Source organism: Onychomys torridus, chromosome 8, assembly GCF_903995425.1.
Source record: "Onychomys torridus chromosome 8, mOncTor1.1, whole genome shotgun sequence".
NCBI classification, from domain to species: domain Eukaryota; kingdom Metazoa; phylum Chordata; class Mammalia; order Rodentia; family Cricetidae; genus Onychomys; species Onychomys torridus.
Genome location: NC_050450.1, coordinates 3483158 through 3510621, shown reverse-complemented (window position 1 = coordinate 3510621; position 27464 = coordinate 3483158). Strand labels below are relative to the sequence as shown.

Genomic DNA, 27464 nt, shown 5'->3' with positions numbered 1-27464 from the left:
ACGTGTTGTAAAAGATAGGTTATTAAACTAAAATTATAGGTAGAATGGACTGAGTGGCTTACTTTAGATTCCAGTGACATGAAAATAATGTGCATTGTTTTAGTTTCATTTGTGGCCTTCTAACAACCACTACAGTTGGTGGGCTAAAGGCATATGTCAAAAGTATTGACCAGAAGAGCTACTTTTGTGATTTTTTTTTCCTCTGTCTCTTTTTTAGTCTAAGATTGCTTCATTTCCTGTTCTTGTGATGGGGGAAGCGTTAAAAATTTGTTTTCTTAAATGAACAGAGATACGTACCTCTGGCAGCAGAGTTATAGAGGGTTTTCTCCATATGCCGTATGTGTAGTTCTTTAGTAGATTGTAACTAGCTGTCCTATAACTCACTTATGACATTGTATAGAGACAGCAACACATCTTTAGGTTAAGGTCTCAGATTTTTACAGGATTTCCCTTCTACTTCAGATGTCAATTGCCAACAAAGGTTATGGCCTGTGCTTCTAAATAGCTGTAATCCCTGGAATAGGCCATAGGCCTTAATGAACATTTTATTTATGTTTACTCGTGTGTAATAGAAAATGACTATAAAGGATACAGGTGAAGCAGTTAGAAGAGATAGATAAGGTGAGGTATAGGATATTGAAAACTGAACCAGAGCTTTATACCCTCGGAGCATGCCATGCTCCAGAACCTTTAGTTAGTTCATGAACTCTGTGTTTGAGTTTTCATGGCCACTTCATCATATGGATATGATTGATTACCTCACTGGCCGTTAGTGATCAATTCAGTTGGGATGTTCACTAGTCTTTCCAGAAGCAGACGTCAGTCCTCAGACACTTTGAAGAGTCTTTAAGACCTAAGCACTAGGAAGTTTTCCCCTTTATACACATTTTTTCATTGACTTGTTTGAAGTATCAGAATCCTTAGTTTTATGCTAAACCCCCGCTTTTCTGATCTTTTAGGTTACTTATGCATCATATCAGAGATTGTTTACCAGAGCTAAAAACAAGGATAAATGTCTTAGCTGCCCAGTATCAGTCTCTTCTGAATAGCTATGGTGAACCCGTGGATGATAAGAGTGCTACTTTACTGCAGCTTATCACCAAATTCGCCACCGAGTACTGTAACACTATTGAAGGAACCGCAAAGTACATCGAAACTTCGGAGCTGTGAGTAAGACATTTCTGTAAAGATTTGGTTACTTGGATTGAAAGGTCACTCACTTTACCTATGAAGTGACTTAGATCATCTGATTGTGGTTTATTATTAGTAAAACAGGAATATAAATTTATAGAAATGATAGGAGGATTATTGTACCAGATATTTGTAAACTATATAAACATGGTAAAAGTTACAGGTTTTTTTTAAAAAGCAACCTTTTTTTCTTTTTTTGAAGAGATACCACACTGTGTTGCTCAGGCTGGCCTCAAACTCATGATCCTCCTGCCTCAGCCTCCAAAATAGCTAGAGCTGTATATCAGGCCTTTTTTTTTCAATTTTTAAAATTAAATGTGCTCGCTCGCTCGCTCTCTTTTTCTCTCACTCATACACACACACAAGAGACAGACAGAGAGAGACAGACAGCAGACATGTGACGGTCAAAAGACAAACTATGAAAAATTGGTTCTCTCCTGCCACCTGTGGGATTGAGGGATTGAGCTTGGGTTGTCAGGCTATTGTTCAAGCATCACTACTCACTATTGTGTTAGCTTTGCCTAGCGAGGCACAAATGAGCATCTAATCACCCCTGATGTACGTCAGTGACTGACTTCACCACAGTTCAACTTGATGAGACTGATGAGTATATCAGGCTTGTTTACAGAGCACATGGAAAGAGTTAGAGAAGTGTGGGTAACCTCAAAATAGCTGCATCCATAGCATGTTCTACCCTATGCTGGTTGGCAGCCTCATGGATTCTGCACCGTATGTCCCACTTTCAATCACCTTTTCACTTCCTTTTCTAGTCTCCCATCTCCCAAGATGACTTCAGCTAGGGGAGGAATAATTGCTGGAATCCCTGGTGAGACTTTCCTGAGTATCTATAGCAGTGGTTCTCAACCTGTGTGTTGAGACCCCTTTTGGGATTGAATAACCCTTTTACAGGGGTCACCTAAGACCATCAGAAGACACAGATATTTATATTATGATTCATAATAGTAGTAAAATTATAGTTATGAAGTATAAATGAAAATAGTTTTATGGTTGGGGGGAGTCACTACACAAGTCATTAAGAAGGTTGAGAACCACTGCTCCATAGGGAGTCTCAATAGCCTCATTGATGCTGCCGTAGACCTGGCTACCACTGTTAGTGTTCTGCTCTAGTTCAAGTCTATTAGGGCACAGTCCAAGATAGATCTTGTTACCATACCTGCCGAGCCATCTCACCAGCCTTTTAACTTTTAAAACTGTCTTTTGAAATGGCCCTGGAGAGATGGATCAGCAGGTAAGAAGCACTAGCTGCTCTTCCAGAGGACCCAAGTTCAATTCCCAGCACCCACATGGCAGCTCACAACTGTCTGTAAGTAACTACAGTTCCAGGGAATCCGACACTCTCAAACGAACATGAATGCAGACAAAGCACCAATGCATGTAAAATAAAATTAAATTGAAAACTTTATTAGTGACTTTTCTATTGCTGTGATAAAACACTCTGACCAAGGCAGCTTATATTAGGAAGTCGTTTTATTTGGCCCTATGGTTCCAGGATTAAGAATTATGGTTCCGTGATTAAGAGTCAGTCACCGTCACAGTGAGGAAATTTGGCAGCAAGCAGGCATTGGGACTAGAGCGGCAAGCTGAGAGTGAGCTAGGAATGACGTATATAGCTTTGAAACCTCAAAGCCTGTCCCAGTGCCATACTTCTACTGCAAGGTCAAACCTAACTTACCCAAACAGTGCCATCAACTGGAGACCAAGGAACCAGACATCTGAGCCTATGCAGAACTGGAACATTCTCATCCAAACTACCAGAAGAATATTTATGCTTAAAATAAATTGAGGTAAGAGTTGTTTAGGCAGGTGCTCCGTCACTGAGCTACATACCCATCTCAGTAGTTTCTTTAATACACATTTAAAAGTTTTGAGTTTAGGGCTAAGGAGGACACTGAGACAGATGATCTTTTTCATGAGGTTTATTAGAAGAGATTTTAACATCATAAATAGGGCAGACCATTGCATGGGAAGTGGGCTCTGAGGGGAGATCAGGTCCATATGGTAGATTGGGGGCCATTTGTACAGGTTTTAGAGGAAGGAGGGAGGGAAGGAGATTGAATCTCTTCTTTTGTCCTGCAGTTGACCACTGTTAGGTATAACCAGTGCGGGCTCAGTTTGATAACTGGGAATTGATAAGGCAGCATGTTGGTTAGTTTTGTATCTACCTGACACGAGCTAGAGTCAATTGAGAAGATGCATCCATGGGATTGGCCTATAGGCAAGTTTGTCAGGCATTTTCTAGTTTGATTGATTGATGTGGCCTAGCCCATTGTGGATTGCGGTCCTTAATTATATGAGAACACAGCTAAGCAAGCCAGAAAGCAGCATTCCTCTATGCCATTTGCCTCCAGGTTCCAGCTTTTAGTTCCTGCCCTGACTTCCCTTCATAAAGACTTTAAGATATAAGGCAAAATAAACCCTTCCCTCCCCAAGTTGGTCATGGTGTTTTATTACAGCAATAGAGACCTAAGACAGAAGGGAAAGCAAACTTTAGAAAAAGAAATCACTTTAGTTCTAGAAACCAAGTCGGTTTCTGCATTTATCATTGTTGGACCAAAATGGAAGAGCTTTACATGATGGTCTGGGCATGGCCAGTACACATAGTATAATTGGTAGCCAAACATAAAAACAAAACTACCTTAGTTTCACTACCCAGAGACCATTCCTGCTGTTTTTCTCTAACCTACACAATTCTCTACATATCTCTGTCTGTAAGACAGATAAACGCCTGTATTATCAGGTGCTATCCATGCTGCCTTAGCATCATTTCTCCAAATCAGTATGTCACAAACAACTGCTAGCAGTATGTAAAAATACCTGACTCTCTAAACATTCTCCCTCTTCCCTCCCTCTCTCCTGCCCCATTCATACACTCATTAAAAAAGAAAAATCAAAAACAAAACACTACTAGACTTAAGGATAATTCTAGGCACACGGGAGGCCAACAAATGTACAGAGAGGCCCCATGCATCCTTCTCTTTCCCGTGTATACAACAGAATGAGAAGATGCATCATCCAGGTGGTGTGAGAGATGCAAGGGTGAGGAAGATCACAGGGGCTCATGCTGATGTACTAGAATGACTCTTAAGGCCAAACTGTGATGGGATTGGTTCTCTGCAAGGAGGCCCTGAGTAGTTCATAAGTGAGGCTGTGAAGGAAGAGCCCAAATTGCAGTGGAGCCTCTGAATGTTTGAGATGCTGAGACCATTTGGCCATCTGACAAGCTGCAGGCCCAAGAAAGTCTTTGTATACTGTGGGGTCACTCAAGCCCTTTAGAATCCAGGTGATTCCATCATGAGTCTAGATGCTTGATATGGAGCCACAGGATTTGATATTTACTCTGCTAGGTTTCAATCCTGCTTTGATCTCATCTTTCCCTGCTGTTTTATCCCTCCTTGTATAAGTAGGCAGACTAAGACTGATGTTTACATATCTAAATATAAAATTTTTAAATAAAAAATTCAGTATTTCATGACATTTGGAAATTATATAAAATTTAAATGTCAGGCTATGTGTTTTATTGCAGCATAGCTGTACTCAAGTAAATTTTTACAGATTGTCTGTTTTTGTACTTACTGGCAGATTTGGGTAGTTGCAATAAATACTGAAAGACATGCATATTTATCGTTGCCTTTTGTTGTTGTTTTGTTTTGTTTTTCAAGACAGGGTTTCTCTGTGTAGCTTTGCGCCTTTTCTGGATCTCACTTGGTAGCCCAGGTTGGCCTCAAACTCACAGAGATCTGCCTGGCTCTGCCTCCTGAGTGCTGGGATTAAAGGCATGTGCCGCCACCACTCGGCTATTATCTAGCCTTTTAAGGGAAAAATTTGTCTCACTTCTAGATTTTGTGAGTCAGCAGAAACAAATACAATATTATTTCTTAGAAGCTGATAAGATAACTGAAGAAAAGTAGGGTAGGGATAAGGTATTAATTTTTTTGTTGCCTGCACCCTTATATCAAATAGTTATTATATACTAAATAATATGAAACATACTATATCCATACTCCTGAAATTACTTAAATTTTAATAATAGAGAAACTGCCTCAAGAGATTTAGTGTTGAAGACAAAGACATTTAAAAAAGGGATAAGAAAGGAAGAAGTCAAACTCTCTATTTGTAGATGACAAGATTCTTTTACTTAAAAGACCCCAAAAAGTCTACTGAAAACCTAATAACCTATTAAACACAGTAAAGTTGCATAATATAAAATCAATATTTAAAAAATCCTTCATATATCTTAACAATGTACTCTAAGAGAAAGAAATTAGGAAAAATACTCCACTCAAATAACTAAAAAATAAAATTAAGTATTTAAGAAAATATGTAGCCAAAGAAAAAGACCTCTACAAGGAGAACTTAAAGACTCTGAAAGGGGAAACCCCAGAAGTCATGCTCTTGAATTGACAAAATTATTTTGAAAATGTCCATGAAACCAAAATTAATTTGCAGACTTAATGAAATACCTATCAAAGTTCCAATGTCATATTTCATGGGTTTAGAAAATAACTATATAAGCATTTGTATGAACCACAAAAGCCCACATGCCAACCTCAAATTGTACTATAGAGCTATGGTGATAAAAAACAGTCTGGTAGTGGTATAAAAACAGATAGACGCTGGGCGGTGGTGCCGCACGCCTGTAATCCCAGCACTCAGGAGGCAGGGCCAGGCGGATCTCTGTGAGTTCGAGGCCAGCCTGGGCTACCAAGTGAGTTCCAGGAAAGGCACAAAGCTACACAGAGAAATTTTGTCTTGAAAAACCAAAAAAAACAAAAAACAAAACAAAACAAAACAGACAGAGGCACCAATGGAATAGAATAAAGGACCCAGAATTAAAATTAGAAGTCTGCACCTATTTAATTTTTGACAATGGCAAAAACATTCATTTGATAAAAGATAGCCTGTTCAACAAGTAGTACTGGTAGAGCTGGATGTCCACATGCAGAATTAATTTGGATTCTTTCACCTTATAAAAATTAAATTCAAAGTGGACCAAAAACCACTGGAGCTTCTAGGGAAAACATAGGGAGTAGGCTTCAAGACTGTGCAGTAGGCAGTAACTTTGTAAATAGAGCAAAACACAGAAACTAGTCTCAAGTATCAACACATGGGGACAACATGAAAATAAATATTTCTGCACAGCAAAAGAAACTGTCAGCAGAGCAAACAGCCCATAGAATGGGGGGAAAAACTCTTTACTAGCTACACTCAGACAAGAGACTAATACCTAGAATTTAAAACCAATTGCAGAAATTAAATACCAAGGAAATAAAAATCCTAATCAACAACTGGGCAAATAAATGGGATAATTTTAACAAAATCACATAGATGGGCAATAATTGTTTAAAAAGTGTTCAGTATTTTGCAGTGCAACCTCACCCTAGTCAGTGGCCTTTATCAACAAATTCAACAAAATGTTAGAGAAAGAGCAATCCCTATTCACTGTTGGTAGGGGTGTGAATTAATGCATCTCTTGTGAAAATTAGTTTAGATCTCTTTTAAAAAATTAAAAATAGTACTACCATATAACCCAGCTATTTCACTCCAGGGCATATACCCAGAGAACTCCATGACCTACCATAATGATAGCTGCATCTTATGTTTGTTGTTGCTATATTCACTATAGCAAAGAGTTGGAATCAACCTACTTACCCATCAACAAATGAATGTATAATGAAAATTTGGTGCATATAAAAATGGAATACTATTCAGCTCTAAAGAAAAAAAAGTCACAAAATTTGAAAGAAAATTAACGAACAGAATGGACTTAAGAGAGAAACCCTTATTCACTGTTGGTGGGGTATAAATTAATATAGCCATTGGATTTATGATAAAGTTTTCTCAGAAAATGAAACAACCTAAAGCTTAAAGATATAACTTTTAGTTTCTTTTCTTTGTAGCAATGTGTAATCATATAATTCATTGCTTTTCAGATGCGGTGGTGCTAGGATTTGTTATATTTTCCATGAGACTTTTGGGCGAACCTTAGAATCTGTTGACCCGCTAGGTGGCCTTAACACTATTGACATTTTGACTGCCATTAGAAATGCTACTGTGAGTATGCTTAACCAAAAAGAAAGAGGGTAAAGCTTTATTTGTATACATATTTTAAGTTGATGTACGGTTTATTTTGCTCTTATACCTGAAACATTTTTCAGAAAAAAAGGAACAAAAATGGGATTTTTTTTTTTTTTATTCTTTGAAAGACCTTACTGTGCATAGCTACAGTAAGAGAGTTAAGTTTTGTCTTTTCAGGGTCCCCGTCCTGCTTTATTTGTGCCTGAGGTTTCATTTGAGTTACTGGTCAAACGGCAAATCAAGCGTCTAGAAGAGCCCAGTCTCCGGTGTGTGGAACTGGTCCATGAGGAAATGCAGAGGATCATTCAGCATTGTAGTAATTACAGTACACAGGTACCTACGAGATGGAATAGAGCCCGTCAGATCAGTCCTGTTTTTCAGAGTGGGAGGAAATGGGCTAAAAGTAAACTCATTAGTTCTCTTACCTAGGAGTGATTTTTAAGTGGTGTTCATAAACGTAACTTCCAAATCTAATTCAGTACTTCAGTGATTATTTAATTTTCAATTAAACTAACATTTTGTTTCTCTGTTATATATAGGAATTGTTACGGTTCCCTAAACTTCATGATGCCATAGTTGAAGTAGTGACTTGTCTTCTTCGTAAAAGGTTGCCTGTTACAAATGAAATGGTGAGCTACTGTCTTGTTTGAATCACTATTAGCAAAGGTTTAAAGTTTAATTTGTTTTTTTTCCAGTATAACAACATTATGATTACTTCAAGCATGTACCGTGCAAATCATAAGTATTTGAGTCTTATTGCCAAAGAAAGTTTTTAGTAATTCTAGTGTACAGTATTTTTTGGTATTTTAATCATTAGCCTGAAATTCCAAGTTTTATGAGGACAGAATATTGTTGAAGGTCTCAGGTAGCTGCTTCTGTTCTGTGCTGCCACTGATGGTTGTGGGAAATTAGTCTGTCTCTGGACTCGGTAAGCCAGACCTTTACAGCAAGCTCACAGAAAGAAGCACATGAAAGAGCAGCCCACATCTGGCAAACCAGTCCTTTACAGCAAGCTCCCTTTTATTCTGAAGCACAAGAGACAGCCCACATTCTGCTTGTTCCATGACCCAATGGTAGGAGTTAGTTGTTACTATAGTGAGATGTACCTGTCCACCCCATCCCCATAAAAGAGCTAAAATTGCTAGAAATGTAAGCCTCAGCATTTGAAATTACTCTTATGCCCCTAATTGGCTAGCAGTTTTTTGTTTTCCTTCTGGCCACTAAAAATGCAATCGAGTCTTGGCTCAGATTACTGAGCCTCACTTGAAGCTTATAAATAGTATTTTTGGAACTGTTGGTGAGTGGCTGCTGAGTGGTTGCTTACTTAGCAGGGATTACTGTTAGTCGGGTGCCTAAACCTGATGTCATACTCTGCCCACCAGTGTGCTAGAACTACTGGAACTTGACGTCAACCAGCTCTGCACCATTGAGTGATATTCTGGAACTTCAAACTATACGGGGTAGTCATAAGAGCCATGGTTCCTTTTGTATTAGCTGCAAAAGAAATCTTCTGGGTTTTTTTTTTTTTCTCAGCATATTTTTATCTGTATCTTGTGATTTAACTAAAAGCATCATAACCTTGGCCAGCAAATAACTACTGGGTTAACAAGTAGCTCACCTTGCACAGTAGTTCATTTGGTACTTGATAAGTAATGTTTTGATAATTTTTCTTTTGTTCATAATTGGCAGTAGGGGAGTCAGTTTTGGAGAAAAGCTGCAACCAGAAACATTTAGACTTGAAGATAAAAACACTTTAAAGGTGGCCATGGTCCTGTATACACAATCCCTTACCCTCGCCAGTATTTCTGTAAGCAACCCTGCTGAAACTCAGTGTGTCATTAAAGACAAAAACTGTTTCTTGTTAAAATGGAACATAAGTTTTGACACTGTAATGCATGGTCTGAAGCTTGAATAACAAAGTTGTTATTAAAAGCTTGAAACTTAATATTGCATCAGGTAAATAACTTTTCCCAGTATTAGGAAATTACTTTAAAGCTCTCTTAATGTCATTTTTCCTTACTAGAAGTGCAGTTTTAAATCTGAAGGTAAATAATTTAGAGTTAATTTTCATTGGGTATAGAGTATTAGTATAGTCATCAAGTATTTGAAAATGTTTCTTATACTTTTTCAGTATTGTCTGTATAATAAGTTTTTTTAATATTTAGACTTCTCAAAGTTAGTTTAGACTGGCATATTTTTGTACATTAGCCTTATTTTGTTTTTTGTAGGTACATAACTTAGTGGCAATTGAGCTAGCTTATATCAACACAAAACATCCTGACTTTGCTGATGCCTGTGGACTAATGAACAATAATATAGAGGTGAGTATAGTGATCATTTTTCAGAGGTTGGAAATCAGCTGCAAGTAATTTCCTACAAGAGATGTGACATATTACTGCTGGTTGTATACCCAGGAAATATGTAAAGTCATTACATTGCTTTCTTAATTCTAGCTCTCAAAATCACCAGGGACAATGATTTTTTCTTTCTAGTTAGGAAACAAAAAGGATTTATTGATTAGTGTTGAAAGATGATCTTGCTCCTTTTCAGTAACTGTAAGTGTGTAAAACCAAGTGAATGTTTATAATTGAGGGGCTTTTGGCTCTGCAAACTATGAAAGAAACATTCTAAGAATCAACTAACTTCATAATTTAGAAAAGTAGTAGATTGTTCACAGTTAAGTCCTCTCTCCCCTTTTTTAAATACTCAGAAAGTGTTTTTTAACACCCAGAAAATGTAGGCACATATGGGCTGCACTAGAGAGATAGCTCAGTGGTTGACGATACTAGCTGTTCTTCCAGGGACCTGAGTTTAACTTCCAGCACTCAAATGGCAGCTCGCAACCATCTGTAACTCCAGTTCCAGGGGATCTGACACTTTCTGGCCTCCATAGGCACCAGCATGCATGTGGTACACAGACATACATGCAGGCAAAACACCCATACATATAAAATAAAAAGTATTTTTAAAAGTAGGCACACCATAGAACTTAAAGAATGATTATAGGGGTTGGGGATATAGCTCAGTTGTAGAGCTCTTGCCTAGCAAACGCAAAGCCCTGGGTTTGATCCTCAGCTCCAAAAAAATAAATAAATAAGAATGATTATAAATATTATACATACATACATACGTGTGTGTGTGTGTGTGTGTTTATATATGTATAGTATATATATGAAGGGGACTTATCAGAAGGACTTACAAGCTGTGGTCCAGCTAATCCAACAATGGCTGCCTATGAACAGAAAGTCTAAGAATCCAGTAGTTGTTTAGTCCATGGGGATGCATGTTTTAGCTGGTCTTTACAAAGAAGTAGACTCTAATGCCAGTGAAGGAATGGACCTGATAGCAAGATGAGAGCAAGCAGGCAAAAAGAGCAAAAGCTCCCTTCTTCCATGTTCTTATATAGGCTTCCAGCAGAAGTTGTGGCCCAGGTTAGAGGTGGGTCTTTTCACCTCAAAAGATCTGGATTAAAGATGTGGCTTCCCAGGTTAGAAGTGGATCTTCCCACTTCAAATGAAGCAAAAAACCCCTGACTGGTATGCCCCTCTATTTGGGGGATTTTAATTAATTACATATATAGTCAAGTTGATAACCACCATAACAGGATTTCAGATCAACATTGGAAATATAATCTCTGCTTCTTCTGACTGTGCCAAAGAATTTTGTGTATGTTACCATTTAATCTTTAACCCTCTGAAATTAGAAATCATTGACAGAGGAAACAGTGGCTTAGGAAGAATCAAGCCACATCTGCTGGAATCTAGCTGGTGGTTGTCTTGGTAGGATTAGAATTGTCATTCTCCAGATTGCTTTGTGTCACTCTCAAAATGAACGTTTTTTAGTGTGCTTTTTCTTCTGAAGATTAAAATCCACATAGTTCTATCATTTTATCTATTATTTATCTGTTTATCATTTTATCACTTAATAACCCATGAAAAATGGAAATGGTTTACATTTTTGCTATAAAAAGTTTTATACTTAAGAAATCATTTTAAAACTTTGTGAACTTACAGATCTTTGCAAGCTTGGGGGTATTGATAAAATGTTTTCATTTGAGGGGCAATTTTGACATGATTTTAACTTATATCAATTTCCCAAGTGCCTGTAAGAGACTTACTATCCTTGTCTATATTTGTCTACATCTACTTGTCTTGGTGCTTGGATATTGCAAGTGCTCGGTACATGACAACTTGAATCTAACATTGTATCTACAGTTTTGTAACAGTTTGATACTATAACAGTGAAATTGATCAGTCTGATGAAAATTAGATAGGTGGCAGTATTTCCAGGATTATTTTTTAAAAGGACAACCTTTTTTAAAAACAGACATTTAAGTTAGGGTTTTTTTGTCTTGTTGTTTTTTGTAGTCTAAATGACATTTTCTATGCTCTATGTACTTCTTCATAGTATGATGAAAGACTATATCCCACATTCATGTTGGGACAGTTTCAGTCAATGTTTCTTAACTTCCTGAGGGATATTTATCTGCTACCCTTCATTTGGGAGTCCCTGGTAAAGGGAGCCGCTGTTGGCGAGATGCTGTGTTGTATCCCTCGGCAGATGTGTTTGGACAGAAAACAAGCATAGGGAAGTGTTAGGTTTGGGATTTGTTGGGGTTTTTTTGTTTTGTTTTGTTTTGTTTTGAAATATTATCAATTGTGGCATAAGTCCCAAGAGGAATATGATAAATCTGTAATAGGCCTGTCAGTATTCTGATATTCACAAAAACTTGGTTACATTTTATAGGAACAAAGAAGAAACAGGCTAGCAAGAGAACTGCCTTCAGCTGTATCACGAGACAAGGTAAATAAGGAAATTGGTTTTTATAGTATATTCCCCACACCCAGAGGTCGGCCTCAGCCAGGTGTATTTCTGTGTGAGATTGTGTTTCTTCCTCTGTCTCTAATACTTTAAGAGTGTTAGAGTAAGAGTGTAAAAGTTTTAAAAAGCTTTGAATAATTTAAAAAGGAAGGTGGCTTGTAAGTGTCAAGGCTTCTTTATTAAGATTCAGACTTGCTCAACCATGATTTTATTGTAAGGGAGACAACTTTGTAGGCAGTAGGTGTTATTTCTTGGCAGTAACTCCGAGCAGTTGTTGTACCTCGTATCCAGGGATCCTTGTCAGAAAGGCTCTCAGTAAGTGAGCACCCACTCACAACCACCAAAAGGAGCAGCAGCTTTAGATTTAGGTTTTCTTACTTCTTCATCTGCAGAAAAACTTTAACAAGTGACAGTGCTATAGGAAATAAAGCAGAGTGCAGACTCTTACCTCCATGGGTACCTTTGTTTTTATACATTACTATTTTGTTAGAGGGGGAAATTTTGTCTATAAAATGTTTCCAAATGAATTTTTGGCATCCTTGATTTTTTTCCCCTGCATTTTTGCCTTTAGTCTTCTAAAGTTCCAAGTGCTTTGGCACCTGCCTCCCAGGAGCCCTCCCCTGCCGCTTCTGCTGAGGCTGATGGCAAGGTCTGTTCTCATTCCTAATCTAAGCCTGCATGCCGAGTTTGGAGACAGTATGCTGAATAAAATGATATTAATATGGGGTATTGTGTTAGACTATTTTAAATCCAAATTTTTTAATTGTTTGGCAAAGTATATATCCAAGTATTGTTGACTTGCTTTCCTTTGCTTGCTATATGGAAGCTATACATAGAAAAATAATTCTAAAAGGAAATTATCTTTTACTTTTAAATTTTCAAGCTATTGCTATTTAAATCTTGCTTGTTAAATTGCATGTTTTAACATATCTTTTAACAGTTAATTCAGGACAGCAGAAGAGAAACTAAAAATGTGAGTCTCTTGCTTTAGAATGGAAATGTTGGTGCCTTTGGCTCTCACTAAAACACTTCAAATTCATCAAAAACTTGTTTGTAACTTCCATTTCTTGTTGTCTGTGTTATGGTCTTAATGTTCCTTTTATCTAACCCGTGTAAGGTGCCATAAGTCTAGCTTTAACACTGTTTTCTACTAAAAATAGCCTTTCCTACCTCTGTTACCTTCAAGATTAGCTTACAGTGTCGTCCTTCTCTAGCCACCTCAGTGCTTTCCTGTTTCCCATCAAGTTCTACGTTAACTCTAAAGATAGAATTTCACGTGGGCTTTCAAAGCTTAAGCAAATTCAAAACATGGAAACTGGGAGAGTTTAAGTCTTATTGATTCTTGATAATAGTTCTCATAGAAAACATGGGTAGAATATTCAGGCCTGTTCCTTTCCCCCTTTCTTCCATTACTTACTTTCTAGGTTTAGGTCTCTCACACTCTGAGCCTTATAGACATCATCTCTCAGCCATGGTCTTCAGAGAACCATGCAAATCACCACATAAATTTCATTTCATTCATGGTCCACTTTCCTTATTTCATTTAATTTATCATAATTCATGTATGTTTAATAAACACTAAATATGTAATTTACGGGGCTGGAGAGATGGCTGAGTCCTGAGTTCAGTTCCCAGCACCCACATGGCGGCTCACAAACATCTGCAATGAGATCTGGCACCATCTTCTGTATACATAATAAATAAATCTTTTTTAAAAAATATAATTTACTCAGTAACACCTACATATAAACATCACTTAGTTTTTTTAGATTTTTCAAATTTGAATGATTCCTCAAACTTTTTCTTACAAGTACCATAACAGTCTCCCACTACATTTATAATGACTCAGTTCTCCTATGTTTAGATGATCTTAAAGATCTAAAAACATCTCTTAAACGTTGATATATTTTGTTTTTCTCACTGTAGCAAATAGTCACTTTTTTTCTTTTAGAAGTCAAGAGTCAGAACCCCGAAAATAGGGTGCAGAAATAATTGTGGTGAAGGGGAGCAATGGATCTCTCCCTGGATCCTTTCTCAGGAGTACAGACTGTGAGGGAGCTTTTATGTTGCTTATGTTACATTTCACATTCTAGGTAGCTTGTTAATATGATAGTTGGTTCTAAGGATGTAGTCTTCTTTTACTAAAGAGGTCTACTTTTTATTTTGACTTCAGGGATATAAACTAGTTTTAGAAATATGTAGAGACATGAGCTCACAGCTCTGTAAGCTCAGTGGTTAGTATTGAGTTAAATGGTTAGTATTGAGGATTACTTTGATGAGATGGAACCAAGTAGCAGTTCTGTTTTCTTGTTTGTGATTTTAGTCTAGTGTTTGAGGAGTGGAGAAAGATGCAACATTTTGAAAAGTCAATAAATGATAAATAAAAATTACTTAAATGGGAACTGAATTGGCTATTGGCTTGCAGACAGCTTCAAACAGAACCTCTCAAGTTTCTAGTGACATATGCCACCATTTGTGACTTCATTATCTATTTGAATACATTGCAGATAGGTACTACCTGTATGTTCTTGATTACCATCCAAGAAAATGAACTTCATCTGTTGTCAAATATACAGGGTATAGGTTTGGAACATGTGTTTTCAGGTTGCATCTGCAGGTGGTGGGATTGGAGATGGTGGTCAAGAACCAGCAACAGGCAACTGGCGAGGAATGCTAAAAACTTCAAAAGCTGAGGAATTACTTGCTGAAGAAAAATCAAAACCAATTCCAATTATGCCAGCAAGTCCACAGAAAGGCCATGCTGTCAATTTGCTGGACGTGGTAAGCTATAACAATTTGATTTAAATCTACTGACAAACCAAGTTAGTAGCAGACAGTCTCTAAACAGAAGAAATTAAAGTCTCAAAAGATTTTCCTTTAAATATTAAATATTGCCATTTCAAAATAGCACAGAAGTAATATTTTTCCCTTATCCTTTTAGCCAGTTCCAGTTGCACGAAAACTGTCTGCCCGTGAACAGCGAGATTGTGAGGTTATTGAAAGACTCATCAAATCATATTTTCTAATTGTCAGAAAGAATATTCAAGACAGGTCAGTATTAATTTTTAAATACTGCTGGATGAGTTCATGATCTGTTTTTAAAAATCATACATTAAAAATTTTAGATTAGCTTTGATTCTAAATCTTAACTGTGGTAGCAAGACTTATTAGTCTATTGACATGGAATGACTAGGATATTATATATCAGCTAGAAAAAAAAAAAAAAAGAGGACCTAGGAATAGTGATGTATGTCTGCAGTCACAGATATTGTATATTCAGCCTCAAGGAGAATGATCACAAATATGAGGCCAGGCTGAAATGCTCCCCACCCCTACTCCAAGTCTCAAAACAAAGTAATTAGAAAAGGGTAGCAGTGTGGTTTCCATGCTATAGTGTAGAATTAGTTTAGTGTAGTATTTATAAAGCCCTGGATTCAATACCCCTCAGTACTCTGAAAAAATTGAGAAATATTCTTTTGAAAAAATTCTGGAAAAATTGAAATAAATTATGGTTGACATAGTTAAAATTTATTCACTATAAAGCACACTCTTTGTCAATAATAACTTCCTATCTGCCTCACTTCTAATACACCATATTTATGAATTAGCCTATTAGACGTTTCATGTTAAATGGGAACACAACAGTTATTATGTGCCCCTTTGTCTGGCTTCCCAGGTGCCCTCCCTTTTTAAAAAATATTTAAGAATTTCTTGTGTTTTGATCATTTCCACTCTCCATCCCCCAACTCTTCCCATATCTTATCTCCCTCAACCCTTTCCCACCCAAATGTTTGTTTTTCCCTTTCCCAATCAAGGCCAGATTGTGCTGCCTAGTGTTCTTTGATGTATGGCCTTGTTCTGGAGTTTGGTTGACTTAACAGAGGCTACACTCTAACCCTCTCCCAGCAACTGAGAATTCCCACCAGCTCCTCTGCTGGGGATGGAGCCTAATTATGCTGAATTTTGGTCTGGTTTAGGCTAGCACTAGTCTTGTACAGGCTGTCACAACTGCTGAGTTTGTATTTGCAGCTGCCCTGATGTGTCCAGAAGTTTCCTTGTCATTCACCACGCCTTCCACAGTGATCCTTGACCCTTAGGAAGAGATATAGGTGCGCTATTTAGGGCTGAACATTGTGTGATGTCTCATTCTCTGCATCTTGGCCACTTGTGGGTCTCTATGTTAACCACCATCTACAGCAAACAAGATGGGTATAACAATAGGTCATTATGAACTGGTTTAATACTATATCCATTTAGTATAACAGTGGTAGGTTCTCTTCTAAGGTCTTTGACCTGTCTAGCCATAGGTTCTTGGCCCAGTAATGGTGCCAGGTTTATCTTGTAGAGTGGGCCTTAAATCTAGTCTACTTGACAGTGTGTTTTAAAGCTTGTTCATACTATAGTATGGATGAGCACTTCCTTTTTACAGTTGACTATAATACTGGATTATATGTTATACCAGATTTTGTATGTCTACTCATCACATTATGGATATTTGACTTTCAGTTTTGGCTGTTAAGAATAATAGTCAATGTTGTGTTTATAGATGGGATAATGATTAAGTGAAATGAATGAAGCTAAAAATATCAAGGATTGTGGCTTTGTTTTATGTTACTTGAAGGTATCTCTTTTACTAAGTATATTAAATATTCATTTATTCATATTTACTATTTTATGAAGCCATACTCTTTAAAGTCTAAAGCAGAGGTTGTCAACCTTCCTAATTCTGTGACCCTTTAATACAGTTCCTCACGTTGTAGTGACCTCCAACCATAAAGTTATTTTCCCTACTACTTCATAACTGTAATTTTGCTACTGTTATGAATCAGAATGTAAATATCTGACATGCGACCCCGGGTCTGTGAAAGAGTCGTTTGACACCCCCCACCCTGGGGTGGTGACCCACATGTTGAGAACCACTGGTCTAAATTTTTGAAAATAGAATTATTACCAAAACGTCTCAATTTTACTTTGCTTTGCAGTGTCCCAAAGGCAGTGATGCACTTTTTGGTTAATCATGTGAAAGATACTCTTCAGAGTGAATTAGTAGGACAGCTGTATAAATCTTCCTTATTAGATGACCTTCTGACTGAATCTGAGGACATGGCACAGCGTAGAAAAGAAGCAGCTGATATGTTAAAGGTGACTATTAAGTTGTTTTCAGTTTTTCTCTCTGGAATATACACATACAAAATTTTAAAATTGCATTCTGATCTTGTCCCCCACCCCACTCATTGGTGCCTGATTAGATTCAAATTTCAAAGAACATACTGCCTTTCTTTTTTTAAGCATTGAAATGTAGAAATTTCTTTACAAAATTCAGATTAACACCACAACTGAATTTTTTTATTTCTTTTAATGCAGGCACTACAGGGAGCCAGTCAAATTATTGCTGAAATCCGAGAGACTCATCTCTGGTGAACAGAACTGTTTAACACCCAGACTTTGTTGACTTGAACCTGCTAGCTACTGCCTACCTGAGTAGAAGTTTATTTATGAACTCTTATGTATTGCAGTGTATGAATTTGCTCGTGTGAAGACTGGCTGTATACAAGCTGAAAAGTATACTCTGCATTACAAATCACATTTAATTCACATTTTTAAAGTTTCCTGTGATACATGTATATCAAGTCTGTGTCTGTTTCAGTCAAACTTACAAGAACAATTGATATTCTAGTTGTACAAAGCAGCTTGCGTGTGGATATGATGACCCATGTAACTTTTTTTTAAGTCTTAAAGCTGCAGCTGTAGACCAGAAAGAAGCTCCAGGACATTTCATGACTGTAATGCATGCACTATTATATAGACTGATTGGGCTCTAAAAGATGGAGCTTGGCAAGTTCCTCACATAATCAATGTATCCACTTATCCTTCATTTTCATAGTCTTAGAAAACAAAATTCTATAACGTTTGCTATTTTAAAAAATGTGTAAGAGCTGAAAGACTCAAAGATGTAGGAACAGGCTGGTAGTTAATGGTTTATCCACTTGACTCTACACTGCCCTCTTGTATTAAAAATTAAAATATACTTTGATTCATAATTAAGCCTGAAGACATAAATTGACTTCCTGCATTAAAAACAACTATCGGGAATTTACTTGGTAACAATGGCCAGTCATTTTATTTCTAAAAGATCCAATGATTACCTAAATTTCCCTTAGTTTATAAATGAGAGTAAGCATTGGGCTCCAAGACTCACAGTGAGGTGGGACCTAAAATTCCACTCTGTACACATTAGTAATGGCCACTTTAGTTCCATACCAAGAATTCCATATTAGAATAACGGTATGAAACCACTAGTGGAACTTTGTTACTTCAAGAAAAATACTTGGACATACACATACACCTAAAAGCTTATAGACTGTTAAACTGTATTTGGAGGTTGAGGGTCATGTTTACAAACTATGAAAATGCCTGGGCAATTCATGGTTTAAACTAAGCATTAAAACTTTCTCAGTCCTAAGTGAAAATCTTTGGTGTATCTAGTTCTGTCTCTAACTAAGTAATATATTAGTGTCAAAAATATTAAAATTTCTTTTCAGGTTATAGCCAAGTATTTTATGAAGTATTATTAGCAAGGAAAACAAGAATGTGTTATCTTTAGTTTAAGATACCCACTTAATAATCTCAAACACAAAAAGGTCCACTTCAGTCTGATGATAATGTGTTAATAGTACCAGCTTGACAGTGAGTGCACACTGCCTAAGTATGTTAGTTCTTAAAAAAGTACCCTGCCATCCAACTATTAGGTATCTATTTATTTCTTAAGAGAGATGACTACCACTGTAGCCTTTTGAATTTGTAAAGGGGGAAATGTATCTTTACCCAACATTTCAAATAGATTTTAAATGGAAGATATTAGCTTTAAAAATGTGCTACCATAGTGTACTTGTTAGCACTACACACTTTGTACAAAGAAAAAAGAAGCTGCTGTTGTGTGCTTTTACACCAAGCTGTGTTCTGAAACAGGAGATAATCTCTGGCATATTTATAAGACCACTGTATGTTCTTTCTGTGTAAATAAAGCTGCTGGTATGAAATGACATTAAAGTTTGCCAGTAAATGACTTTTTCCAGACTTGCCTCAGGAAAAGCTTTAAATAGCTGTATCTTTTAAACAGCTGGATCTACTTCCTAACCTAACAAGTCAACTTGTATTGCAACAGAAGTTTTATGGCATTTTCCAGTTACATTGTCACCATCTAGGTCTTGTTAATCTCCATGTCTACAAATTGAAGAGAGACACCAGTGGTGAATGCTCAGAATGTGAACACTACACTTTGCTGCAGACTTCCAGAAGCTGTTCAACACTTTCTGCTGCACTTGCTCCCTACGCACAACCCCGTGGCACTATCTTGACTTTTCCGACAGTCTGGAGAATTAACTTTCCTGGTATATACAAACCTGAACTAGTCTGACCTCAAGATTTCCTTCATCGTTGTTCTCCCAACTGCATACTTGGTGAGACACTTTTGTTCTTTGGTTCCTTAAAATGCCTGCCAAGGAACCCACTGACAAAAATAGGCAATTAGGAGTAAATAGGATGATACTGAAACAGGCACGGAAATGGAAAACTGAACTACAAACGAAATCTAGTACTGATTTGTGTTTTGAGAAAAAACTATTACTACAGTTTCTATTAAGAACCATTGCACATCTTCTTTTTAAGAATTGTTTACTTTTTTTCTTCTTTTGGCTTTTGAGACAAGGTTTCTCTGTTCTGTTTACTTCTTAGCAGTCAAAAAATTTGTTTCCAACAGATTTCTCACATCGAAACAGAGATTAGAACCTTGCCTAGTTTATAGAACTATATAACACTACTGAAATCAGTAAGTGTTCTGTACCTTACATAATGTATAATTCCATATCCTTCATTTCCATTGTACTTCATCAGTCCAAGAAGCAAGATGGATAGACCTTTCATAAGAATAAACCATAGTTAGATAGCACTTTATTTAAAAATGCACAAAGGTGTTTACGTTGTAAATAAAGCCTTGTGTGTATTTTCATTCTTGGTTTTTGAAGACCCTCCATGTTTTGAAAATGAATGATGGACAAATTTGGACAAAATGTTTCACAACTGAAGCCATTTTATAATGTAGAAATTCCTTTTTCCTATTTTAAGTAAGGAAAGTCCATTCTTGAGAATATGTTGTCCAATTACTAAAACACTCTCAGGATTTGTTACCTGTCTGTGATTTATACTGACTCCGCCTTCTGTTATCATCCGATACCTGAAAATAGAAAGGTTTAATAACTAAAAGCATCCGATCACCTGAAATGGCCTGACTTCAACTTCTTGAGGTGAGTGTCAGTAGGTCACCTGGCTGACCTACATCAAACTTCAGCTCAGGTGGATCTTACACCTGTGATCCTCCTGCCTTTACCTTCCAAGCATCTGAGATTACAGGCTGGCACCACAGGCTCAGACGGACTGGCTTTATGACACATTCACCCCATAATGGCTTTTAATGGAGATTTACTTTTCAGAATTTCTATTCTTGTGAGGGAAAAAACTGCCAGACAAGAAACTCCTGAAAACAAAAAAGCAATTTTGCTTTTAAAGTATGCTACCCATAAGATACAGGTAACAAATACCACTACTTGAATCTTTAAGAAAAGTTAATAAGAAACTAAAAAATATTAAGACTATGAATAGTACTGTTTGAATAAAAATAAAATTCTGGTTTTTTGGTTTTCCGAGACAGGGTTTCTCTGTGTAGCTTTGCACCTTTCCTGGAACTCACTTGGTAGCCCAGGCTAACCTCGAACTGGCCAGCCACCTGGCTCTGCCTCCCAAGTGCTGGGATTAAAGGCATGCACCAACACCGCCCAGCAAAAATAAAATTCTTAATCAGCTGATTTCATAAATGGAGAAATCAATAGCTGGTTTAATAAATGTATGATACCAGAAGTACGTTTTACTGACTTTCACATCCAATTTATTCAATAAAGTACTTACTATGTGCTAAACATGAATAGCATCAGAGAGATAAAGACAAAGTTAACACACTGTCCAGCGCTGTGCTGTGCTATGAAGGCCTAGATGTTCCTCTGGGGGCACACTGGATAGGTGAGGGCTGGGAACTTTTGTAAGATAAGATATTAAGACACTGGATGACAGTAATTTTGACAAGCAAGAAGTAGCAAAAGGGAGCCTTTAAAGCCTGAATGAAGTACAGTGGCTTTCTTTTATCTGCATGTGTGACTAAAGTTAAGCAACTCATTGAAAACAGTTTTATAAAATCAAGCCAACAACAAAAATGTTCCTATTTAGAGATAAATTCCTTTCTTCTAGGAAGACTCCTTACATGCTGAATATACAGGCCAACCCTATTTGCAGTATGAAAAATACAGTACCACTGCTGACTGGCTAATCAGCAAATACACCAGAGTGAAGTTCACAAGAAATTGCATAAACTCAGATTTGCTGTAGGGAAGAATTAGACTCCAGCCTTAAATTTAGTTCATTTTTTTTTATTTTAACTAATTAATTTTAAGTAAAACATTGGGGAATAAATAGATAGGGTAGAATGGCAGGCCATGAACAAGGAGACATGGCTCTTGGTCTGCACCCAGAAATTTAGAGCTCAATGGAGAGGCAGACATTCCAAAATAATTCAAAGCAACTGTAACAAATGTCATCATGTAACCATGGGCAAATGACAGGGACTTTATGTGCAAAGTCCCACAGGTGAGGCACCAAGGGTTTCTGATTATTGCTTTTCCATGTTGCTGTTCAGTTATAAATGGACATTCCACATGCCAAATCACTTTGTGTAGGGCAAAAGTAGTATTCCCTAATAATATGGTAGAGCTGAGGAACTGTGATATGCAGAAAAATGTAATTCCCAAGGAGAATATTCTACAGTTTATAAGCTTTATGAAGTTCTGTTTCTTTGCTCATTTCTTTTCAGTAATTAAATTTTAAAATAGATCCTGTCCTCAAATGAGGCTACAGGCTCAGTAAGAGGAGGTCCTGAGAATCTTCTCCCTTCTCTGTGACCAAATTCCTGAGCTGACTGCTCCCAGTGAAGGACCACTGTCCTCTACAGAGAGGTCAAGACATTTCCAACTCTGAACCTAACTTCTTTAAGAAATGAGTTACCATGAAAGCAGTATCTGGAAAACACTCTGGAAGCATGCTGTCAAGTTCAACACCTCACAGGAAGTCAAGAATCAAAGTAAAGGCATTCCCAGAAGAGCTCAGAGGTGGGCATAATGTGGCCACAACTACCCACCCCACCCAGGCCAGTGGGCTGATGTGGAGGAAGTTATTAAGTGGAGAGCCAGAAAGCTTATAGCCCAGCTTTGATTAAAGATGACTTCCTTGCTCACTCAAGAAATTCACCTTTCTAAAAGACATGAAGAAACAGTATCACAAAGATTAATGTTACTTCAGAAAATGAATAGTTTTGGACATCACAACACAGAGAGGGCATGTCTCCTCCAAGCCCGAGACTGCTTCAAAAGGAACCTCAGGGTCTTGTAGGACATAGAAGCTGCAGGGAAATCTTTACAGGTCAGGCTTAAGCCACGTCCACAGCCTGCAGTGCATTCTCTTGAGGTTCGTCACTGGGCGGATATCAGCAGAAGAGCATGTCCCCAAATGGGAACAATTTCTTTTAGGCAAAGCCCCATATCCAATCAGTGGTGAAAATCAAAATGAGGCAGGAAACACCATTCAAAACAAAGTGAGGTGATAACTTCTTCATATGTTACTCAGAAAACAAAAACAAAATCCAAAAACTATTTGATAAAACTGTAAGTCACGACAGGAACTCAGGGAGCAAGTGTGCTTTCTTTTGTTTCACTGTGATGTATGAGAGCCCTCCACAAGTCTCAGACTACTGCAGGGTTGTAGATTTGCCAATGAAAGTGTTAAAAACTAAGGCAGAATGTTTGTTAAAGATGGTAGAGGAGTGTGGTGTGTGCTAAACATTCATTCTCATTTAAAAAAGAAAGAAAGTTAGATCTTACCCTCGGGGGCCATCTGGAATGGCATTTGCTTTTCGGCAAGTATCTATGACACTTGTTCCAGGGTCGAGAACTAATTCAGAAAATGAAGCTTCTTTAAACAATTCTTTTAACTCTTGGTCAGACATGACCTCCAGTGCCTCTATGTTGCTATGGTAAAGGGCTTGTGTACACCTGAAAAACATTAAACCACATAAGGGACTGCTTACCCCATCCCCAACAAGTATGGAGTGCCCACTGTGTTCCAGTGCAGTTTTTCATTCAACAGCAGCATCTGTTTTGTGTGATTCACTAACTTAAGGATTTATCCAATAAAGACAATTTAAAAATAAGTTAAATACACTCCAGGTTAGTCATGAGAAACTCCTAAAATCATCTTGAATTTTTCTTGTCTATCTACGAAATTCCATTAAGTATTCACTTCTCCTCTCAGCATCCCTTGGTTGCCTGTAGCTCTTTGTTGAGGAGTGGGGACTCATGAGATTCCCTTTCCACGTTAGCACACCTATCACTATTACACTTGTTTATTTAGGCAGCCTTACTGTTGTAATGTGGGTGAAGTGTCCCTGTCATTTCTAGGAGACAAAATCTCACAGCCAGTTTCCAGTCCTCCTTTTCTTATAAGCTGTTCTCTGAACCCTTCAGTGTAGAGTTGTGTTGTGGACTGGGAGCATTAACTATTCTAAAGCCAACCTTTTAGCAGAGTCCAGACCTTCTTGTCCATGAACAAGCTTTGTTACTTCTGCAGCAAGTCGTTTCTGAGCACCCCGCTTTTCTGGTTCTCTAACATGCAGCTGCATAATGTGGTCAATCTCTGGAAGCGGGAGAAAAGTGAAGAGCTTCAGGTACCTGCAGGGCAAGAGATGACACATTAGGTGGACAGCATCTACCAGCTCCCTTATCTTGGGGGGAGAAAAACCTTTTACATTCACTTTGGAATTTATGAATGAAAAACTGTACTTAATGTACTTGAGCTATACACTTAAGACCCCCAATGGACAATATTTTCCAATACTTGCTTTCTACTTTCCTTAAGTAACAAAATGGTATAGAAATAAATGAAGGCTCCAACCCCATCTTCTTCCATTTTTAATGCCAAGAGATCATTTGTGCGCTTCCTTCTTAAGCATACTTTGACATTTGTTTTATGTGTATCCTTACAAAGCACCATGTAACTTAAAATTTGACATGAATCACATTCTATATGTTAACTTTTACAAAATGATATGTAAAAAAAGTTCAATGAACCATTCATTGTAAAGCAAATACCTATGACATCATCCTCTTAAGAAATACAAGATTATGAATAAAATCATGCAGAATACATTTTTCTGTCTAACTACTTTGACACACCACCATGTTCAAGAGTTTTATGATGTCACAAGCACAGCTTTCCAAGCTATTAATACTCTACTGTGGGCATTGTGTGTCTAACTTTGAAAATATGCTAACCATGCCACAAATACCTTCATATTTTTCTTGGTACACACATGCATGAATTTCGGTTAGGCATATACCCAGTAGAGATTATGTCAGATCATAGTTACAACTATTATTTCAAAGATCTCTAAGTTTATTCTCCCATCACTCTGGAATAGTGGTACTCATTGGTGGTGAACAGGAGAGAGAGACCAACACATCTGACTGAGAAGTTTTCCTCTCCCTTTGACATTTGCACTCAGGTAAAGCTGAATCCTTGATTATACCACGGAAGACTTGAGTCCAACCAGGGTGAAACAAAATTACTGAGTTTACTAAGATTAAGGTACAGTGCACAACTGAGATTCATGACTAAGTTACATGGCTCAAAAGATGTGATTTACCACAATGTTTAAAAATTAAACAAAACTTAAATAAAAGCAAAGGAGCTGGCTTTCTAAAGAATTTCTTTGCAAATGAAACTATATGTGGTACACTGTTTAGTGATTTAGTGATGAGAGGAGAGTCTCAAAATGTTGCCCAACCCAGCCTGGAACACTTAAGACTCCCAGCTGGAATCATAGGCACATTCCACAGCTCCAGTTGAGAAAAACCTAAAGGAAAGAGTCTTGAGAGTCCTATCTATGAGATGAGACAAAGGGAGAGGATGTTTAAATTTAAGATAAAAGCAGTGAATAACCTAAAATATGGAAGTGATACAATCCTATGTACTTGCTAGACATGGGTAAAAACAACTTAGGTTTGGTTTTTTTGTTTTTGTTTTTGTTTTTCGATACAGGGTTTCTCTGTGCAGCTTTGCGCCTTTCCTGAATCTCGCTCCATAGACCAGGCTGGCTCAAACTCACAGAGATCCGCCTGCCTCTGCCTCCCAAGTGCTGGGATTAAAGGCGTGCGCCACCACGGCCCGGCACAATTTGGGTTTTAAATGTCACTGTGGTTTCTGTTTTAACAAGCAAACAGTTCCTAGGACTGAGATGCAGTTTCATGTACAAGGAAGGGCATGGGAAAACCCTCACCGGGGCCAGGCACACTGGTGCAGTCTAATCCCAGCTTCTAACCACCATGCTGAGGCAAAAGACTGAAGCATGATACTGTCCTGGCCAACTCACAACATCTGAATTTTTTTTCCGGGCCTGGGATGTCAACAGCTCAATGGTTAAGCACCTGCCTAATAGCCATTCAGCCCTGGGTTCAACTCCAGTGTTTAAAAATAAACAAATAAAATTATGACAGTTAAACAGCAATATCCTGTGACACAATGATTTACACCTTCAGAATCAACATTAAAAACCTACAAAGCATAACGCTTCAGTAGCTAAAGCTGAAGCATAACTATATATTAGTTATTCTCGGCTGTCTATTAAAAGCTCACCTTTCTACACAATCATCTTGCTGTCTGACAAAGAACTGATAAAGTTCAAATGGTGATGTTTTCTCTCTGTTTAGCCAAACGGCGTTGCCAGCAGACTTTCCCAACTTTGCTCCAGTAGTACTTGTAATTAGAGGAACAGTGATTCCGAATACATCTTCTCCAGTCAACCTACACATACATTCATGGTATTCTGTAAGCACAGTTAGTTCCACCAAGCACAATTCAGATTTGAGTCTGGTTACTTACTATGTTTTAAAAAAAAAAAAAAAAAAAAAAAAAAAAACCTTCTCAATCTGGACACTAGTCCTTAAGAACTATAACAGTACTCACTTCATATTTATTTACATTTGTCATGCTGAACTGCAATTGCGCGAGTACTTCTGATCAAGAAAACAGGAAGTGATTTTGAAAGATCAGGCGGAAAAAAGACAAAACTGGATGAAGGGGCACTAGGTACATTTAGGAGGTGCTTTTTAAGGAATTGTTTTTTTATGATTTTGTCTTGTAGCACACAAACCAGCCCTACACTCCATCTTCCTCAAGAAACTGTTGTTGAAATCTTTATGGAGGCGAAGGGCTAAATTAGTTGGACTAGTAACAGAAGTTCAATTATTTTCAGGCATAAATAACAAAAGCAAGTTCTCAAGTTAGAAACCGAGGGCGACTCAATCATTAAGTGGTCTGCTTCCAGCAGTTCTACAATACGCCCATAATTCAGACATTCTAACTCGAAGGGCAGTATCTTACCATCTTCATTAACGAATAACGGACTACTAATGTGCAGTATCCGTCCATGGATTTCTGTAGGATCTAACAAGCCAAGCTTACTTGTGGATGAACTCGTATCCAGACATGATGTTGCCCAGCTGATCTGCTCCGCCCAGCTGGACCCGGCATCCATAGCGCTGGAAGAGGTAGTAGAAGTCATAGGCCTGGAGCACCTGGTAGAAGAACTCCGCCAGGCTCATGCCCTCGGGGCTCTTAAGGCGACTCTGCACGCTCAACCGGCTCAGCAGAGTACCCATGCGGAAGTGGCCGCCCACTGTGGCCAGGAAGTCCACCAGGTGCTGCTCCTGGAACCAGGCGGCATTGTCGAGCACGGTGAAAGTGCCCCAGGGCCGCCCGTCCGCGAAGAGCTGCGCGTGGTTGGCAGCCAGGGTCGCCAGCCCCTGCCGCAGTGCGCGCGCGTTGGCCTGCACGCACTCCGCGCTCAGCGCCTCGCGGCCCTTGGTCCGGCCGCTAGGGTCCCCCAGGCGGGCTGTGGAGCCCCCCACGAGCGCGATCACGTTGTGACCGGCTCTCTGAAAGTGGAACAGACCCAACAAAGTTAGCAGGTGCCCCACGTGGAGCGAATCGCCCGTGGGATCGAAACCGCAGTACACTGTCTGGGGCGACGAGCCCGCCCTGCGGCGGTCGAAGAGTTCGGGGAGCTCGGTCTTCGTGCCGCTCTCGGGGAAGAACTCCTTGAACAGGCCCCGGGCCCTTGGCGCCGCCAGCACTCCCCGCGCGCCCGGGCGCACCCCGCGCAGCCCGCGCGGCCAGACCCCCGACTGGGGCATGCGGCCCAA

At 38.3% G+C, this 27464-nt stretch overlaps 2 protein-coding genes and 1 pseudogene across 8 annotated transcripts in view; 2 read left to right on the top strand and 1 right to left on the bottom strand.

The window, feature by feature from the left end:
- Dnm1l (dynamin 1 like) overlaps positions 1-19153 on the top strand; it is a 55656-nt gene extending 36503 nt beyond the window's left edge. For 2 of the 4 annotated variants that reach the window (XM_036195601.1, XM_036195599.1), the window contains 12 exons: positions 960-1166; positions 7143-7263; positions 7465-7620; positions 7827-7916; positions 9516-9608; positions 12034-12090; positions 12680-12757; positions 13049-13081; positions 14713-14889; positions 15050-15159; positions 17091-17250; positions 17473-19153. In XM_036195601.1, coding sequence (XP_036051494.1) covers positions 960-1166; positions 7143-7263; positions 7465-7620; positions 7827-7916; positions 9516-9608; positions 12034-12090; positions 12680-12757; positions 13049-13081; positions 14713-14889; positions 15050-15159; positions 17091-17250; positions 17473-17529 — 1339 coding nt within the window. In that variant the 3' untranslated portion in view covers positions 17530-19153. The remainder of the gene's footprint in view (positions 1-959; positions 1167-7142; positions 7264-7464; positions 7621-7826; positions 7917-9515; positions 9609-12033; positions 12091-12679; positions 12758-13048; positions 13082-14712; positions 14890-15049; positions 15160-17090; positions 17251-17472) is intronic. The other 2 variants (XM_036195602.1, XM_036195600.1) reach the window with 1 other exon arrangement.
- The window catches only part of Yars2 (tyrosyl-tRNA synthetase 2), a 10604-nt gene continuing 55 nt past the window's right edge, over positions 16916-27464 (bottom strand). Inside the window, exons 1-7 of one of the 4 annotated variants that reach the window (XM_036195605.1) lie at positions 26725-27464; positions 25897-26064; positions 23778-23933; positions 23088-23258; positions 20296-20341; positions 19952-20024; positions 16916-17281 (exon numbers count right to left, since the gene is read on the bottom strand). The exon at positions 26725-27464 is cut by the window's right edge and continues 55 nt beyond it. In XM_036195605.1, the coding sequence (XP_036051498.1) occupies positions 19998-20024; positions 20296-20341; positions 23088-23258; positions 23778-23933; positions 25897-26064; positions 26725-27464 (1308 nt within the window). In that variant the 3' untranslated portion in view covers positions 16916-17281; positions 19952-19997. The other 3 variants (XM_036195604.1, XM_036195603.1, XM_036195606.1) reach the window with 3 other exon arrangements.
- LOC118588924 lies at positions 20930-24354 on the top strand (annotated as a pseudogene).